At 37.7% G+C, this 19,597-nt stretch overlaps 1 protein-coding gene across 1 annotated transcript in view; it reads left to right on the top strand.

The window, feature by feature from the left end:
- UTP20 (UTP20 small subunit processome component) overlaps window positions 1–19,597 on the top strand; it is a 102,491-nt gene that overhangs the window by 12,365 nt on the left and 70,529 nt on the right. Inside the window, exons 11-21 of the mRNA XM_044915349.1 lie at window positions 230–307; window positions 1,971–2,149; window positions 6,968–7,123; window positions 7,266–7,354; window positions 8,872–8,977; window positions 10,677–10,827; window positions 11,695–11,757; window positions 12,523–12,681; window positions 13,975–14,051; window positions 16,996–17,075; window positions 17,309–17,549. Of these exons, the coding sequence (XP_044771284.1) occupies window positions 230–307; window positions 1,971–2,149; window positions 6,968–7,123; window positions 7,266–7,354; window positions 8,872–8,977; window positions 10,677–10,827; window positions 11,695–11,757; window positions 12,523–12,681; window positions 13,975–14,051; window positions 16,996–17,075; window positions 17,309–17,549 (1,379 nt within the window). The remainder of the gene's footprint in view (window positions 1–229; window positions 308–1,970; window positions 2,150–6,967; window positions 7,124–7,265; window positions 7,355–8,871; window positions 8,978–10,676; window positions 10,828–11,694; window positions 11,758–12,522; window positions 12,682–13,974; window positions 14,052–16,995; window positions 17,076–17,308; window positions 17,550–19,597) is intronic.

The raw sequence follows: 19,597 nt of genomic DNA, 5'->3' as shown, positions 1-19,597 counted from the left end.
TACTTTCCCAGGGAGAAGGGTTCAGTGCCAGTGTCTCACACCTGGATGTGTCCCTCCGCACAGTGGTCAATTCAGCAGTCGTTATATTTGCCTCTATTAACTTGTATCAAGCGTCCCACCACTTCCTGCTTACAAGTTAGAGGACTTTGAAGGCTTAAGATGTTTTTTATTTTCAGGAATGGACAAAGTACTCTCTGTATACTTAATGTTTTTTACCTGTGGTCCACAGATTTTTGAGAGCAGATTTGAAAGACGTTTAATTTTGGATTTTTCTGAAGTTATGTTTGTTATGAAGCAGTTTGAGCAGGTGAGCAATTAAAGTTTTGGATTTGTTTTGTTATCAATCTGTCATGATAAAATAATCAAACTTAAAATCCTATGATTTTTCTTTGAGAGGAATAGAATAAGTATTTGATGTTTTAGTCCATAGTTTTTAAAGGAATTACATTTCAGTTTTAGTTTACAAGTAAAACTTTATTCCATATGCTAGGGCATTGAAATGACATTAGATAATCAACTAGTTTTTAAATAATCCTTTAGGAAGTTATAGAACCATGTAGTAAAATTGAAAAAAGACTTTAAGGAACTTTTATGTGAATTGGAAGCGTAGAAAATAGTTTCTGAAACATTTGGATTGCAGGATAGTTAGTAATGGACTTCATTGCTACTAAGTAAATACCTGATGTAATAAGGTAGAAATCTTTCCCATTAAATCTTGCGTTTATTTTATCCCTATCCCCTCCCTTCCGTCCAACATTTGCCACTCCTTGTAACTGATCTCCCATAGCATACTTCATGGAAGCCTGTCTCTGTGTCTTTTCTCTGATTTCCCCTTTAGTCATTAATATATTCTCATTTGCTTCGAGAAAAACCTTCTTCATTCATATCCTAGCCCTTTTCCTTCCTGTCTAATGAGAGCCCTTTACCTTGGTCTGGTTTTCTTAGCAACTGCATCTTTTCCTTCTCCCCTGTTAACCTTTGGTCTTTTTATAAACATCTTATTTTTATCAGAGTACTCTTTGTATGTAGTTTTAAAAGTCAAGCAGGACTAAAAGTTAGTCACTTGATTTCCACTCCCATCTTCCTCGCCGAGAACAACCACATCTCTTGGATTTTATCTATTTTTTTCTGTTACTTTATATTTTCTAATCATTCAAATACACTGCTTTTCCTTGATTCGTTAGTTTTAGTACTCTTCTGTAGATTTCCTCTTATGGTGGATGGGTTCTGGTTCTTTTTTACCTCTCATCTTCTCACTGGAGTTACATCATAAATTTTGGTTGGATTCCTGTTCACCATATAATTGGTCCTTCTAAACGAGTATTTTATATTTACGTTTCCTTTTTCATATACCTTTTCATTTTTCCTGAAGTTACAGATTGCCTCATTCTTTAAAAACTGGAAATTATTTTCCTTGAATACCTGGTCAGTGAGTCTGTCTGCCAACAGCCTTTCACATGTCAGAAAATTTAGCAGCTCAATTTTTTTTTTTTTTTTCTTTCCTCTTCTAGAGCAGTGCAAGTCTGAATGAGTTGCTTTCTCAGCCCACGGCACAGATGTCGTAATAGGACTTCCTTTTGCTTTTCTCCTATTTCCTGGGTCCCACACCTTTCCCTTGTTTTAGTTTACTCTCTTATTTTGATGGTACACTTTTTACAGAGGTGCTAGAGAAAGGACAAATGGAAGTTAAATTTTGAGATTTAGTACCTTGGAAAATGTCTTTATTCATACTGCTAGCAAGATAAGTGTAGAACTATAGATTTTGTCATTTTCCCTCAGTTTTTTAGGCATTGCTCCATGGTCTTCTAGCTTTCATTGTCTCTGTGGAGAAGAGGTCTCATGCCTTTATGATTTCTGATCCTGTGTTTATGATCTATTTTTCCTTCTGTGGAAGTGTTAGAATCTTCTCTTCCTTAGGTGTTATGAAATGTATATCTGTTAATAAATGTGATTTCCTTTCTTATTTTTAGCTTTTCCTACCAAGCTTTCTCTTGTATATTGAAAATTGCTTCTTGATTGATGAGGCTGCTGTCAAAGATGAAGCTCTGGCCATTTTGGCCAAGCTCATTCTGAACAAAGCAGCACCTCCCACTGCTGGCTCGATGGCAATTGAAAAGTACCCCCTGGTCTTTTCACAACAGACGGTGGGGTAAGTTCTAAGTTTTTATTCCCTGTAATGTTGGTAAGATTATCCACTTTATAATACATAAGAATGCTGTAAAAAATGAAGATCTCTGTATATTAACTGGGGAGATGTCCATGATATATTGTTCTGTGAAAAAAGGAAGTTGTAGAATAGTTGTTTAGTATGATCCCATTTTGCAACGTTAAAACAGAAAGTGTAAGTAAGCATGGGAAAAGACATGGAAGGATACGTAAACAGGTTAACCTAGTTAATGTCAGGAGGATGGTATGTGAAAGAAAGAGGTGACTGATTTTTTTTTAATCTTTTATTTTAAAATAATTGTACATTCACATGCAGTTGAGAGAAATAGTACAGAGAGGTTCTGTGTACTCTTCACCCAGCTTCCCCTAGTGGTAACATCTTGCATAAGTTAACTGCGATATCCCAACCATAAAATTGACATTTTTCAGATTTCATCAGTTTTACATGCACTCATCTCTGGGTGTGTGTGTATCTGGCTGTATGGTTCTATGCAGTTTTATCACATGTGGTAGATTCATAACCACCACCAGAGTCAAGATACAGAGCTGTTCCATCACCACAAAGATCTCTTGTGCTTCCTTTTAATAGCCACAGTCACTCTGATGCTCTGCTCTCCATTCTTAACCCCTGGCAATCATTAATCTGTTCTCTGTTTTTATGATTGTATCATTTTAAGAATATTATATAAATGGAATTAGAGAATACACCTTTTGAGATCAGCTTTCAGTCATGCAGTTCCCTTGAGACCCATCCAAGTTGTATGTGTCGAGTCCATCCCTTTGTTGAACATCTTTTCATGTGCTTGTTGTGGAGTCGCAGCCCATGGCATGGATGTAGTGTCGTCCATGTAATGATTCACTCGTTGAAAGATGTTTAGATCACTTCTAGTTTTGAGCTAGTATGATGAATAAAGCTGTTACGAACATTCATGTACATAACTTTTTGTTGCTCTGAGATAAATGCCCGAAAGTGAAATTGTTGAGTTATATCCTAAGTACATCTCTCGTTTGATGAGAAACTGCCAGCAGTTTTCCAGAGTAGTTGTGCCGTTTAATATCCCCACCAGCAGTCTGAATGACCGAGTTTCTCCGCATCCTCTCCAGCATTTGGTATCATCACTGATCTTTATTTTTTGTCAAATCTAGTAGGATGTAGTGAGATCTCATTGTGGTTTTAAATTGCATCTCCTAAGTGGCTAATGGTGTTGACCATCTTTTCCTGGGTTTATTTGCTATTTGTATATCCTCTTTAGTGAAATATCTATTTGTTTCCTTGGCCCATTTTGTAACTAGATTGTTTCTTTACTGTTGAGTTTTGAGAATACGTTATCTATTCTAGACAAAGGTATTTTTTGTCAGATAAATGGTCTGCAAAGATATTCATTTAGTTGATAGCTTGCCTTTGTTCACTTAAGATTTTTCACAGAGCACTGTTTTAGATTTTGATGAGGTTCAATTGACCAACTTTTCTTTTATGGATAATGCTTTTGATGTCAAGTCTAAGAACTCTTTGCCTAGCTGTAGGTCCTAGATATTTTCTCCTACTTCTCTAAAAGTGTCATAGTTTTATGTTTTACATTTAAGTCCATGGTCCATTTTGAGTTAATTTTTATATAAGGTGTGAGTTTAGGTCAAGTTTCTTTTTTTGCCTGTGGATGCCCACTGTTCTGGCAACATTTGTTGAAAAGGCTGTTCTTCCACATTGAACTGCTTCTGAACCTTTGTCAAATCAGTTGGGCATATATGTGTGGTTCTATTTCTGGGTTCTCTATTCTCTTCCATCGATGTATCTATCCTCCTCTAATAGAGACTGTCTAAAAATAAGTCTTGAAATCTTGAAAAAAAATTTCTCCCATTCTATTGTTCCTTTTTGGATTGTTTCAGCTATTCCTGGTCCTTTGCTGTTCTCTGTAAATTTTAGAAGAGTCTTGTCTATGTCTACAAAAAACCATGGTGGGATTTTGTTTGGAATTGCCTTTAATCTATAGATCAATTTGGGGAGAGTTGACATTTCCCTAAGGATACACAAAATTTTAACTTCATGTCAGGAGGATGGGAAGGGGAAGAAAGAAGTGACTGTTAACTTTTAGATTATATACCTTTGCATTGTTTGAATTGTTAAGAGAGCCATGGATTACTTTCTTAATTTCATTAAAAATAATGCATACCGTGGGGCGCCTGGGTGGCTCAGTCGGTTAAGTGTCTGCCTCCAGCTCAGGTCATGATCTCAGGGTCCAAGGATGGAGCCCTGCTTCGGGCTTCCTGTTCAGTGGGAGATAGCTTCTCCCTCTCCTTCTGCCTGCCACTCTGCCTATGCTCTCTTTCTATCTCTCTGTCAAATAAATAAATAAAATCTTAAAAAAAAAAATAATTAATACTCTTTAGAATTGAAAACAGGGTTTATAGAAATATGTGAGGATTCTGATTATCATTTTTCCAGTAGTTGTGGATGTGTTTTTAGAAATTATTGATTAGGAAACCAGTTCCCTTATCATTCCTATGTGTTTATACTTAACTTTCTTATTTCTCTGGGATTTGTTAGACTTGCTGCATTTGGGGTTTGCTTTGGGGCAGTAGGAATAGATGGACATTCCTTGAGTTTTTGCTGAGTACTCCGCTTTGAAGCATCACAGCATCCCTTGAGATGGGTGTCATTGTCCCCACAGTCACACAGCAGAGTTAGTTTTTGATTCTGGATCAGCTTGAGATTCTGGAGGAGCTCATCTTCTTCACATGTTGCTCTTCTGCTGACCTTAAAAGTAGCTTTTTCTATCAAAACATGCTAATAGAATCTGTTGGTTTTCCAGTTTACTGAGCTCTGATTCCTGAGGAATGAATAATTAGTAACTCCTGTAGAATTATTCCCTTGGAACTTTCCTCTTGATTGCAACACCAAACCAACTCCCAACAGGTATATTCCTTGCATGTAACTAAAACTGTGGGTTCTAAGCAGTGGGAATGAAGCTGCTTTGTTGGCTTGTGTGAGGACATCTCAGGCATCTCAAATCCTCCTTGAGATATGTCCTGATAAGAATAAATAAATAAATTGAGGCATATTAGCTTAAGGTAGGTACCACACCTTCTGTGCTCTTTCCCTGAGAAAACATCCCTCTGCAACTCCCACAGAGATAGGTTATATGTGAATGGTCACCTTTGTCTGAATATTCTTAGTAATACTCCATCCACCTGTCTCACAGATTTGTTGTGAGACTAGAAAGAGATGATAGATGTGAAAAGATTCTTTAGAAGATACATTTATTCTATCAGTTGACAAATGCTAATTTTATCAGGCACTGTTCTAGGCATTGGTATATAATAATAACAACAAGGTTCCTTCTTTTTGGGGAGATGACATTCTTGGAGTGGAGGGATGTGAGACAGATAACAAATAAACAAGATCATTTTAATGATAAAAAGAAAAATAAAACTAGGGTGTTGAGAGGGAGAATGAATGGAGAGGCAGTGTGACTCCTCTCCGGGGAAGGGACCTTTGGGCTGATTGTAATGATGGGAAGGATCCAGCCTTGCAAAGATCTAGTTGAAAAGCTTTCCATGTGGAGGGAAGACTTAGTATAAAGGCTCTGGGATAGGAATAAGTTCAGTATGTTTGAGGAACCAAAAGAAAGCCTGTGTGTGTACAGAGCAGGGAGCAAGGAAGAAGTTGGAATGAGAGGACATGAGAGGCAGGCCAGCATCAGATCACATGGGGCCTTGTAAGGTTAGATAAGGAGTGTGGATTTTATTGGAGGAGCTCATTGGCAGGTGTGATGAAGCAGGCAAGCAATGACCTGCCTTTTTTTTTTTTTTTTTAAAGCATCTCAGTGTTTTCTTGTAAGATTTTTGCAGATTGTTGAGTCTTTACTACTAGAAAGACTATATATATCAAGGTATAGTGTCTTTCAGAAATTGTCAGTGAAATTAACTAAACTATCTGTTATAATTTCCAAACATTCAGTATCTTGATAAGTATGAAACAAAAAAGAATAGAACTTTTTAGTTAATTTTCATGATAATAGGGACACAGGACTAAAAACCTGATCTTCCACTTCTATTACGTAACAAGTTAACCAAACTGGACATGGGGGATAAATTATTAAAACAAATCATTTTACTTACTGTTTCTATGACTTTTCTTTCAATTAGATTTCTGTCTTTCAAGTAGAACTGAGGTGTAGTTCATTGGCAAAAGGGAAAAGAGGCAAACAAGAAAAGTGCCAAAGTAACAGATACCTAAAGCCAAATGTCATGTCAGAAAATGTCATCGGGTAAACATTTATGAGATTAAAGAAGCAGAGGCAGTTCTAAATCATAATCACTTTAGTGACACTTGTCAAATTCACCACTATGTGCAACATCATTCTATGTTTGTAAAGTAGTAAAATTTGTGTCAAAAAGGAAAGGGGGAATAGAGGAAGGAAGTCCGTTCATTACAATAAATTACCTCTCCAGTTTTTAAAAATATGTCCCATCAGCAGAATGGACAGAAAAGAAGGAATCTGAATGAATCAGAAAATTCAGAAATAATACATAAACCTAGAAGAGACTTTCTTTAAGTTATGAAGCAAATTAAAATAGAAAATAGAAAAAAGTGGAACCAAAGGCATCGAAAAAGCCTCTTACCGAAAATCAGTAAACGACTCGCGTTTGTTTTGTTATTTATATTCAACCACCACCACCAGTTCCCTCCTCCCCACAAATCTACCACGCGTGGAAAGGAACCAGTTTTATTTTAAACTTCAGAGGTCAAGAGGGATTTTGTTCTCTCCTCTTTTAAACATTTGTTTTTCTTCTCTTCCTTCAGATCCTATTTAAGGCAGAAGAAGACCAGATCCAAGGGAGGAAAAGAACAGACCCCAGTATTGGACCACCTCTTATCTATAATTCAGTTACCCCCAAATAAAGATGCTACTTACCTTTCACATTCTTGGGCAGCCCTTGTTGTGTTACCTCATATTAGGTGAGAAAATAAACTGGTTAATTGTGAAAGAGATACTTAGCATGCTGATTTAAGCATTTATTAGCCCTTCCTTGCTATTCCCTGAAAAAGCCACTGAATGCTGGTTTGAACTTTTCTCTTTGTCTCCCGGCTTCTTGGACAGACCTCCTGAGAAAGATAAGGTGATACCACTAGTCACATGCTTCATAGAGTCACTCTTCGTGAATGTTGACAGAGGCAGCTTTGGAAAAGGTCAGTTACAATCCCCATTTGTTTTCTTCTGTCTTCTCTGGCACGGCCAAAGTGACTGTAAACATGGAATCCTAGAGAATAGTGCTAACATTGTGCTCTGACACCACCCCCTCTATGGTAATTACAGAAAAAATAGGGTAAGATGGAGATGTGGCACTTGTGCGTCACAGCGTGGCACCCAGGTGAGGGCAGCTTGAGCACAGGCTGAATCTGAGGACGAAGTGTCAGAGGGGGCCATGGTGTCTGAGACCCCTTGTTTTCAAGTCCAGCTTGCGTCTTGTTCTCCGTCTCCCATGCACACTCTGTATATGCCTTATATCCAGGCACTGTCATTGGCTTTACCCTGAGCAAGATACTAGCCTGCCCTGCTCAAAACACCCTTTCCTGTTTTATACTTGAACACCTCCTCTCACTAGCCTGAGAACAGCAGTTTGAAAGTAGGTATTTTGTTTCATTTTAGTACAGTGTTTCCTTTCTAACATTGTGTATAGTAGTTGTTCATTCATTTAGATATTACTGCGCTAGGTTCCCTGTTAGATACTAAGCAGACACATTAGAGAATAAAGTAGACTCATCACAGTTCAAGTGCTCAGTAGCCGTATGTGGCTGGTGGCTACCATACTGGACTGCAGCTGCATATCAGCCCAAGTACAGAACATTTCTGTCACGGCAGAAAGTTGTATTGGACAGCACTTTTCTAGTATCGAGAGCAGGGGTTGGCAAAATTTTTATGTAAAGCACCAGATAATAAATATTTTAGGTTTTCATATTCAGTCTTTGTGGCATATTCTTTATTGTTTGTTGTTTCAAACAACCCTTTTAAAATATAAAAAGCATTCTTCGCTTGCAAGCCGTATAAAAAACAGGCTACGTACAAATCTGACTTGTGAACCAAAGTTTGCCAGCCTCTGGTCTAAGATTAAATGAATATCTAATTTATTTTATTTTATTTTTTTAAAGATTTTATTTATTTATTTGACAGAGAGAGACACAGTGAGAGAGGGAACACAAGCAGGGGGAGAGGGAGAGGGAGAAGCAGACTTCCCGCAGAGCAGGGAGCCCGATGTGGGGCTCGATCCCAGAACCCTGGGATCATGACCTGAGCCGAAGGCAGACGCTTAACGACCGAGCCACCCAGGTGCCCCAAATGAATATCTAATTTAAAACAATAATTGATTAGCTTTTGAAAAGTATAAGTGCATCTCCTTAAAAATTCTAATTTGGATAATGCCAGTGAGTGGGACCACCAGTTTTTCTTCTCATCTTAACTAATGAAACATACATTTTATTCTCTATTTTTTAATATATTTTTCTCTTAAGAGACCTGAAATACAAGACTTGGGAACCTTCTCTTTTCAGTTCCTTCCTGTTATATTCTGACATTTGATAGATGATAAGGAGTCACAAATTCACTTTAAGAACTTCTATAAATAGCAAATATTAGATAAATGAGATGTCTGGTAGTTATTGTGTCAAAGGAATAAGTTATGTAGTTTCTCCTGTTTTTCTGCCCTTAGGAAACTTATTTGTTCTTTGTCAAGCTGTAAATACTCTGCTAAGTTTGGAAGAATCTTCTGAACTTCTTCATTTGGTTCCTGTGGAACGTGTGAAGAATTTAGTATTGTGAGTAAATATACCTCCCATTTATCTTAATCACAAATAAAATATAAAAGCTTCCGTTTTTGTGAAATCTTGGGCATAATGAAAGTCCTTGTTTTGATCTACTTTATACCTAAGTTGTATTCGTATTAGAAATGTATTACTGATTTGAATCCTTAACATAAGTACAGTTTTTACACAGTCTTTAAATGCAGATTCTTCATCTTTGTGGAGAGGTATTTTACCATGTGTGTAAACTAGTGTTGTAGGTTGTTTCCAACCCTAACATTGCACTCTGTTGACCTTCTAGAACTTCCTGAGTTGTTCCAACATACATATTTCTACTACATTCATTCTGTCTCAGCTTGACACGATCACCATTTCAGAACACTTTCCTGTGGTCCTTTTACTACATACCAACACAACCCAGTTTTTCCTTTTGTTTTTGTAAGTTGATGTCAGCCAGCTCCCGACTTTGGTATAGCACTGGGCTGTTACCAGAAAGCCGTTTTCTACTCAGCTCAGCCCCTTTCTAAAGGTCACACCTTTTGAAAACCTGGTAAAGTAGTTGATGACTTTTTCTGGAGTCTAATCCATTTTATTTTATTTTAAAGATTTTATTTATTCATTTGAGACAGAGAGATACAGAAAGAGCATGAGCAGGGGGAGAGGCAGAAGGAGAGGGAGAAGCAGACTCCCCGCTGAGCAGGAACCGGAAATCATGACCTGAGCCAAAGGCAGACCCTTAACCACCTGAGCCACCCAGGCGCGCCTAGAGTCTAATCCATTATTTAGTCCCATTTCTTTTTAAAACAAATTTATTCATTTCCTTCATTCAGTAAATATTCATTTGCTTTTCTCACATACCAGGCCCTTTTTTAGGCACTGGGAGACACAGTCAGTGAATGAAACACACAAAAAACCCTGCCTTCATGGAGCTACCATTCTAGCAAGAAGAAACGCTGAGCAAAATAAATAAGTAAAATGTATAGCATGTTAGACAGTGGTAAGAACATTAAAGCAGAGTCGGGATAGGGAGAGTCTGGAGGTTGGGGACAACAGTTTCAAATAGGGAAAGCCTTACCAAGAATGAGAGAGACATTTGAGCAGAAGCACAGAAGCAGCAAGGGAGTAAATCATGAGGGATGTTGGATCTGGGGCTCTCTGCATTCCTGACCTGGGGAGACTTGAGTGTCACTGCTGTAGCGGGTGCCCGGCAAGGAGCTGTTGTGGAACTTTTTTCTTGATCGCAGCACCAAGCCCACCTCCAACAGGCATATTTCTTGCATGGAACCAAAACTGGGGGTTCCAAGCAGTGGGAATGAAGCTGCTTTGTTGGCCTGTGTGAGGCCATCTCGGACATCTCAGATCCTCCTTGAGATACGTCCTGATAAGAATGAATAAATAAATGGAGACATATTAGCTTAAGGTAGGTGCCATAGCTTCTGTGCTCTTTCCCTGAGAAAACATCCCTCTGCAACTCCCACAGAGATAGGATATATGTGAGTGCTTCCACCTAGCTGTCTGTCGTCCTCGAGCAAATTACTCACTGTTGCAAGGCCTCAGATTCTTTATCTCTAAAATGACGCTAAATGTCCACATAAAACTTTTACCTGGTCCCTTTTACAGTTTCTTCACCAGTTGTGATTTTCTGTAGTTTCTATTATAGTCCACATACTCGACTGTATGGTGCAGGTTGGGTCTAATAAATATCTTGTTGCAGAACATTTCCTTTGGAGCCATCTGTGTTGCTGTTAGCCGATCTCTATTATCAGAGATTATCCTTATGTGGCTGCAAAGGGCCACTTTCTGAGGAAGCTTTAATGGAATTATTTCCCAAGTTACAAGCAAACATTTCAACTGGTGTATCCAAGGTAATGGTGTTTTGTGATGTGTCCTCAGTCTCTCATCTTTTGATTCTGTATGTATTGCCAGTGGTTGTCAGAGCTCCTTCATCAGAAAATGCTTCTGTGGGATGATTTCTGTTTAAAGCAGTGATTCCTAAACACTGACCTACAAATTGATTGCAGCAGGATTAATTGGGGAGCTTAATAAAAATACAAATTCTGGGTTCTCACAGGCCAGAATTCTGACTCAGTAGGGCTGAAACTGAAAAAATCTGCATAGTTTTTTAAAGCCCCCTAGGTGATTCTGCTGTTTGGTCAGGTGTACAGAAATATCTAAATACATTACATACGAATAAAAATCACTAATTGCAACAGAATTGTATACTTAATCAGATTCTTTGCATTTATTTACAGAGATGCTTGTAGTGTCATAGTTGAAAGAAAAACATGGTTCTATGGGCAACTTTATCTTCTAGTCTTATCTGGTCATTAAATTATTCCATATACTATTTGAATAAGGTGTTGGTTGGTGTCTAATATGAAATAAGGGATAGAATAACATGTATCTCTCTGATAGTGGTATATTCTTAATTCTATAACACTTAGATCTCACTGGCTGTAAATCAGTTTGTTTTTTTTTTTAAAGATTTTATTTATTTATTTGACAGAGAGAGAGACGGCGAGAGAGGGAACACAAGCAGGGGGAGTGGGAGAGGGAGAAGCAGGCTTCCCGCGGAGCAGGGAGCCTGATGCGCGGGGCTCGATCCCAGGACCCTGGGATCATGACCTGAGCCGAAGGCAGACGCTTAACGACTGAGCCACCCAGGCGCCCCTGTAAATCAGTTTCTTATGTGTAAACTTTGGAATTTGAAACATGCCTTTTACTTTCTCTAGATTCGGCTTTTGACAATAAGGATCCTAAACCATTTTGAGCTTCGACTTCCAGAACTGATGGAGGTATTTTAACTGTTAATTTGGATAACTTTTTAAAAACATAATTCATTTTTTAATTTCCAAAATGACACTTTTGCAGAAAATTCAAACACTGTTGTATAAATATCTATCTTAAAAACTGCAATTTTTGTTGTAATTCTTATTCCTGCCCACACTGAAAATTCACAGGTAATTGGTGAATATTCTTTCAGATTTTTTGTATCCACATGTATAGTTTGAACAAATGGCATCATGGAGGTTTTGCCATATCAGCACCTCGAGGCTTACCTCATTTCTTCAGAAGTTTAAACAGTATACCACAGTTTAAAATATCTTACATAACCAGTTCTCTGTTGATGGATGCTTAGGTGGGTTGTTCGTAATTTTTCAGCTTTTCCAGTAAGAGGGTAGTGAACATCCTTATGCTGATACCTTTGAATAGGGAAATATTCCCATAATGCAAAGTACTACTTCTAAAAGTAGAATTGTAGAGTGGTATATATACACATTTTTATTTCAACAAATGTGGCCAGTCGATTTCAGTCATTTTGAGAATTCGTTTCCTGTTTTTTACTTGTCATTTCTGTGCTAAACATTAATCTTAAATTATCTACCAAAAAGTAAATACTATGAGGAAAAATGAATCATTTACCCAAAAAAGTGTTGCTTATTTAATTTAAAACATTAACATAGCCCAGTTTTTCTTTTTTAGATCTTTGGCCACATTTCATGGTCTTTTTGGGAAATTAAAATACTGACCTGCCTCCTTTGTTTTCTCCATTCACTCAGGATGATGGGCTCTCAGAGCGTCAGTCTGCCTTTGCTGTATTACGCCAGGCAGAACTTGTCCCAGCAACTGTGAGCGATTACAGAGAGAAGCTTCTTCATTTGAGAAAACTAAGACATGATGTGGTACAGGCTGCAGTTCCTGATGGGCCGTTACAGGAGGTATAAAACAGTGTCCCTGTTTTTTAAACTTAATTTATGCTTTATGATCTGTTTTGCTGGCTTTTGAAAAGAGAAACATATCAAGTAGTTAAAAAAAAATTTTTTTTTTTAAAGATTTTATTTATTTATTTGACAAAGAGAGACACAGTGAGAGAGGGAACACAAGCAGAAGGAGTGGGAGAGGGAGAAGCAGGCCTCCCGTGGAGCAGGGAGCCCGATGTGGGGCTCGATCCCAGGACCCTGGGATCATGACCTGAGCCGAAGTCAGACGCTTAACGACTGAGCCACCCAGGCGCCCCCCAAAAAAATTTTTTTTAAACTAGATAAATCTCCAGTTTTCTTAGATGCTTTGAATTAAATGGCTCTGCCAGCTTTTTCTAAGTGGAAATAATTTACTCTCCTCTGTTCTCCTGAATAGGTGCATGATATATGAAGGTAGGTAGGAAGTGGCAACAGGAGTACTCAGTGTCAAGTTTAAAACTTGATATTCTTCCTCAGTTGTGTTCATGACCTCAGGATGTCAGGCCTCTACCTTTGGTATTGGAGATTTTTCATCCATGACCCTTGAAGATGGATCACAGATCCCTTTGGCAGGAAGGCCAAGTAGAGGCATTCCCTTTAGATCAGAGTGGTTCCACTCTTAACCTGTTTTATATATTACTGTTCTGTATTGTTTCATTTTGGAAAAGGGCTCTGCTGCGAAAATAGTAACAAACACCTCACCTCCAAATATTATTAGAACTACCATTCTATATGATGCCTCCCTAGCACATGGGGATGTGAGTAATAATGATGGTTGTTCTCAAGGCGACCGAGAAAACTTCAGACCCTCTGAACTGAATACCTTTGATGCCTAGTTTTGAAAACTCAGCCACTGCTTGCAAAGCCCCAGCTGCCATTCACAGTGTACTGTCTTGGGTTCCTCGGTATCTGTGCTTTACTGCTTACTCCTCAGGTTTTGTCCTACATGGTAACAGTAAGAGCAGTATTTGGTAGGTGGGAATTTAATCATGAGTCAGGTCTGTTGAATCAAATGCTGTACCCTTTGTGAACATCTAGAGTGAGTTTGAGTACATTTGCTTTAATGATTCTTTTCTGTTAAATAGCGAGTGACGTTTTGGGGAGAGTTGGAAAATTATTATACACTGAATTTTGGATTGGTACCTACAACTTGTTCCTTAAAGCACACGCTTCTTTCCAACCTCTGGTTGTCTGAGTTAGGATATTTGTATTTTTGGGTGTTCTATTGTAGTTTTATTACCCATTTACTAAACTCGCCTCCTATCATCGCAGGTGCCGCTTCGTTATTTATTAGGCATGTTATATGTTAACTTCAGTGCCCTCTGGGATCCTGTCATTGAACTCATAAGGTAAGCATGGGTTAAACGGATGAAGCCGTTATGTTTTTAACTATTACTGCGGAGTGATCAGGCCATTATTCTACTTCTAGGCATGACTTAAATGAATTGGTGTGTATAGTATCTGTAGCTCCAGTCCTTTGTGGGACAAAGTAAAGAAAAAGGAAACATCAATTATTTTCTCTAATGCCAAGTTTTTCAACAGTTTGAATGTTCTGTGTATGTTTCTTTGTGCAGTGAAATGACTTTGGAGGACTTTCTCTTTTTACGTATTGTTGATTTTTTTTTACAGTGACAAGATATTATATAATAATTGCAAAATTTTATTTTATATATATTGAGTCAGTGAGCCACACTTTAGTTTAAATTTTTATTTATATTTATATATTTATTAATGTATATTTATATTTGTATTATATATTACATGTTTTTATATACTTAATATATTTTATGTTTCTATTTATATATAGAAAAGAAAATATATATTATAAATATATTCGTATTTTTGTATAAATTAATATTTATACTTTATATATTTTATTAATATTTTATGTATGTTGAGTCAGTGAGCCACACTTTAGTTTAAAAATAAGGACTTTTTAAAACCCTAGTTGTCTAAGGCAAAATTCCCTTAGCTCTAAAAAGGACCTTAATAATCATATAGAAAATACATATATTGTGTCTCATATGTAGTCTGTCCTTTTGCAGACATTTGTCTTCAAATGGTCTACTCTGGCTTTTTGTCAGATTAGAAATATATCATGTGTGACTTCTCAGAACCCTAACCATTGGTTTTTATCTGACAGAAGTAGAATAAACAAATCTCTTTCCAATTGGAACCAATTTGTCTGCCTTTTACTGCCCTTTAGAACCATCAAACCATTATGCTGAAAATCAAGGCCTTCCTAACATCAACTTCATAATTTTGTTTATTGCGCTTAAGGAAGAATCTGATATATGTGTTACCAATAGCCCACTATTGAAAATGTTGGTTTCTCAGTTACTGAATGCCTTTAATGGTTCTCCATGGCTGGTAGGCTGTCTCCTGTTGGGTATATTTATCTGTCTGAAAACTGGTTTATTTGTCATGTATAGTCAACAACATATATAGTTCATGTCTTATGTAATGGTTATCCACCTTTGCCTAACAATCTGTATTTTGCCCACGGACATTCCTGTGGTCAGAGGCAGTGATGCCTAGGAACTGGAGACTGATCTTTGCTAAGAAGCACTTTAATCTGGGCTGACACAGGCCTCAGAATGCATGAAAAGTAGCCAGGAAAAAGGGAGGCAGGAGTCTAGCCTGTGTCACTATGGAGACTGTCTTCAGGTTGCTGCTCAGTAGAGCTGTTGGCTGAGACCTGCCTAAGAGTCTCTACTGGCCCGTCATCTGTTTAGGAACACAAACACATACTCCACACACACACACTTAATCACAACCAGCTATAGCAATAAAAAGGGTGTTGGGCTGTGGCATTATTAATTAAAGATGATAGATGATATCCAATCTCCAAATGTAAAAAAAAAAAAAGGCTCTTGGTCCTCACCTGGCCAGGTGCCCTGTGCTGTTCAGGAAAGGCCAGACCTGCTCCTTCAAACTCCATAGTCTGTGACCCCCAAGAGCTAGGGCAAGGCCTTCTCATGCTCCCATCTGGGTGCTGGTGAATGTTGACCCCCTCCTTGGAGTCCATGTGGTCACGCACAGGCCTAGGGGTGATCAGTAAAATATTAGGAACAGAAAAAAAAAATCACATTCTTGGAAAATTAATGACAGAAAGAATATAAACATTTTGAGACTATTGTTGCTAAGATACCAGATTATATAAACACATGATTCATCTTCAAATTCTGAAAGGTATGTTTCATGTAGTTTTTATTTTGCCTTTTTGTTAACAAAAGTATATTTTAATTTGGTGGAAGAAAAATCAACACTTAACGTTAGCTTTCAACAAACAGTTTTCTCTTAAGTCCTCTCCTTTCTTTACTGTGCCATATTGCCTCATACCTGATGCGTGTTTCCATTATTGTGCCTTTAAAAATAGTCTTCTTATAGGCATCTGCTTAGGTTTTTAAAAATATCCTTTAGTATTTTGTGATTATAAAAATAATTCCTCTTCAAAAAGTTAAAAAAAGAAATACCATATGGTTCAGTAATTCCACTGCTGGGAATTTACCAAAGAAAACAAAAATGCTAGTTCAAAAAGATATATGTTTACTGCAGCATTATTTATAATAGCCAAGATATGGAAGCAACCTGTGTCCATCAGTAAACGAATGGATAAGAAAGATGTGGTGTATGTATACTATGGAATATTACACAGCCATAGAAAAGGGTGAGGTCATGCCATTTGAGATAACGTGGGTGGACCTAGAGAGTATTACACTAAGTGAAATAAGTCAGACTGAAAAGATAAATATCATATTATTCCACTTGTAAATGGAATCTTAAAAAAAAAGGGAATAAACAAAAAGCAGAATCAGACCTACAAATACAAAGAACAAACTGATGGTTCCCAGAGGGGAGGGGATGGGAGGGTTGGGCAAAATGGGTGAACAAGAGTGGGAGATACAGTCTTCTAGTTATGGAATGAATAAGTAACGGAAGGCAGAGCATAAGGAATACAGTCAGTGATATTGTAATAGCAATGTAATAGGGCAGATGGTAGCTATGATTTGTGGTGAGCATAGCATAATATAATAATTTGTCAAATCACTAAGTTGTACACCTGAAACTAATATTGTGTGTCAACTATACTCAAATTAATTAATTAATAATAATAATTCCAGCTCAGTGCAGGCATTTTGAAAAATATAAAGAAGTACAAATGTTGTTTAAACCCTATATTCAGGGATAACCTAATTAAATTTTAGTTATATCCTTTCACTTTTTTTTTCCTATGTGAGATCTTTTAAAAGGATTATACCACATATTTTGTTTTGTGATCTTTTCTCTTAGTTCTCATGCACATGAAATGGAAAATAAGCAATTTTGGAAAGTCTTCTATGAACATCTAGAAAAAGCAGCTATACACGCTGGTATGTAAGGGAAGTGAAGCGGAGACTGGGAAGAAAAGATGTTGTGTATTTAATTTTTTACTGCTTTAGTGCACATGAATGGGGAAACAAATGAAAAATGAATTATCTTGATAACCTTTGGATATAATTTATTGTTTCCTCATATATTGAGAAAGAAACGCCCTCACTTGAGGAAACACATAGGACAAATGCCAACATTTCTCTAGTGGTTCTGACGACTTTTCACCTTGCAGAGAAAGAGCTGCAAAATGATGTCAGAGACGAGGAGTCCATTGGAGATGAAAGTTGGGAGCAAACTCAGGAAGGAGATGTTGGAGCTCTTTATCATGAACAGTTAGCATTGAAAACTGACTGTCAGGAAAGACTGGACCACACCAACTTTCGTTTTTTGCTCTGGCGAGCTCTGGCAAAATTCCCGGAGAGGGTAGAGCCACGGTCCAGGGAGCTCTCCCCACTTTTCTTGAGATTTATCAAGTAAGTATTCTTTTCTAGGAATGTCCCTGGTGGGGTGTGAAGAAGAGAAGATGCAAAGTTCTTAAGCTCCCAAGTAGCCTGAGTGTTTTTATATGTCAATATGTCTGTATAGCACTGGCTCTCTCAGAAAACAACTAGTTTTTGTCACCACTTAATTTTACACAAGTCAAAATCTCACCAGCCTATAAATGAAGTTAATAAAAATTCCAGGTTAAATTAAAAAAATCTAAAAATAAAAATTCCAGGTTACAAAATAAGAAAGGCCATATTGAATTCAGTCAATGTACAAAGCCCTTGTTGTTTCTTGCCCTGTTGTTTGTTGTTTTATTTCCTGCCTGGGGCATTATTTTCCAGTAACGCAAGCCCAGCCACTCTGTTGTGAGCCTCCTGATGTTTCCCAGGATGCTGAGGGAATATACTCTCAAAGAATAACAAGAACTTTCTGAAGCATCGTTTTGTTGTGACTCAGTAGGCTGTGTGAGAGTTGGGTTACTTTAAAACTCTGAAGATAAGGGATATGATGTACAGAACAGTACTAATCATTCAATAAAAAGTATGTTTTCCAGTAATACTTCATTATATGGGAAATTGCCATCGGTATAGGTGAAGCAAGCTACAAACCACAACATGCTTGGTTTGTTCACGGAACAGCCAGGAAGTGTCAGTGGCCGGAGCAGTGACCCTAGGAGAAAGTAGTTGGAAATGAGGGCAAAAACTTAACAGGGGACCAAATTGTGTAGGGCCTTTAAGTGATAGTAAAGGACTTTGGTTTTTTTTCTCTTAGTGAAATGGAAAGCCATTAGAAGGTTTAAACAGAGGGATGGCATGACTTAAATTTCTTGAGGGTTTTTCTAACTATCATGTTGAGAATAGACTGTAGGTTGTCCAGAACAGAGAGACCAGTTTCAGAGATTATGAAAGTCCAGGCAAGAAATGATGGTGACTTGACCAAGGTACTAGTATTATCTTGTACAGAGTACAACTGATAAAAGGTGGTTGAATTCTGGATATTCTTGGATTTGAATTCAGTAAAAAATATTTTTGAAGGATTACAACCAGATCAGCCTGTGGGGTTTGGTCAGCCAACAGATCAGACGTATGGGTGTTTGGGGGGCAGAGGGGCCATCCAGGAGGGTGAAGGGAAGGAATTGGGGATGTCTCTAAAGTTTTGATCTGAGCGAATGGAAGAAGAGAGTCACCATTTACTGAGATTGGGAGGATTGAAGAGGTTTGCAGATTTGTGGGGAAGATCCGGAGTTCATTTTTAGACGTGTTCAGTTTGGGATACCGAATAGACATCTAAGTAGGAGTGTTAAGTAGGCAGTTGAATTTGGAGTTTAAAGCTCAAGGGAAGGTTTGGCCTAAAGGTTATAAATTTGAGGATCATCAGTATACAGATGATTTTTTTAAATTAAATGACCAGGAATGAGGCCACACCTAAAGTGCAAATGTAGAGAGAGAACACTTCCAAGGACTGATACTGCTATTTATAGAGGTTGGAGATAAGGAACCAGCAAAGGAAGCCAGGAAAGAGTGACAGAGGAAGAACCAAGACCTCGTAGTATCCCAGGAGCCAAGTGAAGAAAGTATTTCAAAGAGGAAGTAATCAGTTGGATCAAACGTATCTGAGGCATCAGTCAGATGAAGCATAAGGCTTGACCATTGGCTTTAGAAGTGACCTTAACAAGAGTTGTTTTGGTTAACCTAATAGGGATGAAAGCCTGATTAAATGAGCTTAAAAGGAAATGAAGAAGAAAAATGAAAACGAGTATGGACAGTTCTTATAAAAAAGAAGCAGACAGGTGGAGGGAGATGTGGGAGGTAGGTCACTAGATACCATGGTGGAAGAGTAATGATTTTTTCGCCTGATTCTTCAGGCTTTAATTTACTTATAGAATGAAAACAGTGATATTTAGCTTCCTTGCTTTGTTTTGAAGATCATATAATGTTTATCACTTGTTTTGTGGAGTGCAAAAAGCTATACACTTGCAAGCTAGGACTAATGGTGTTAATAGGAAATAAATTTCTTACCATGTTAAGTTTCCAAA

Source organism: Neomonachus schauinslandi, chromosome 5 (genome assembly GCF_002201575.2).
Source record: "Neomonachus schauinslandi chromosome 5, ASM220157v2, whole genome shotgun sequence".
NCBI classification, from domain to species: Eukaryota; Metazoa; Chordata; class Mammalia; order Carnivora; family Phocidae; genus Neomonachus; species Neomonachus schauinslandi.
The sequence above is the reverse complement of the archived record's forward strand: the minus strand, read 5'-3'. Positions and strand labels throughout refer to the sequence as shown.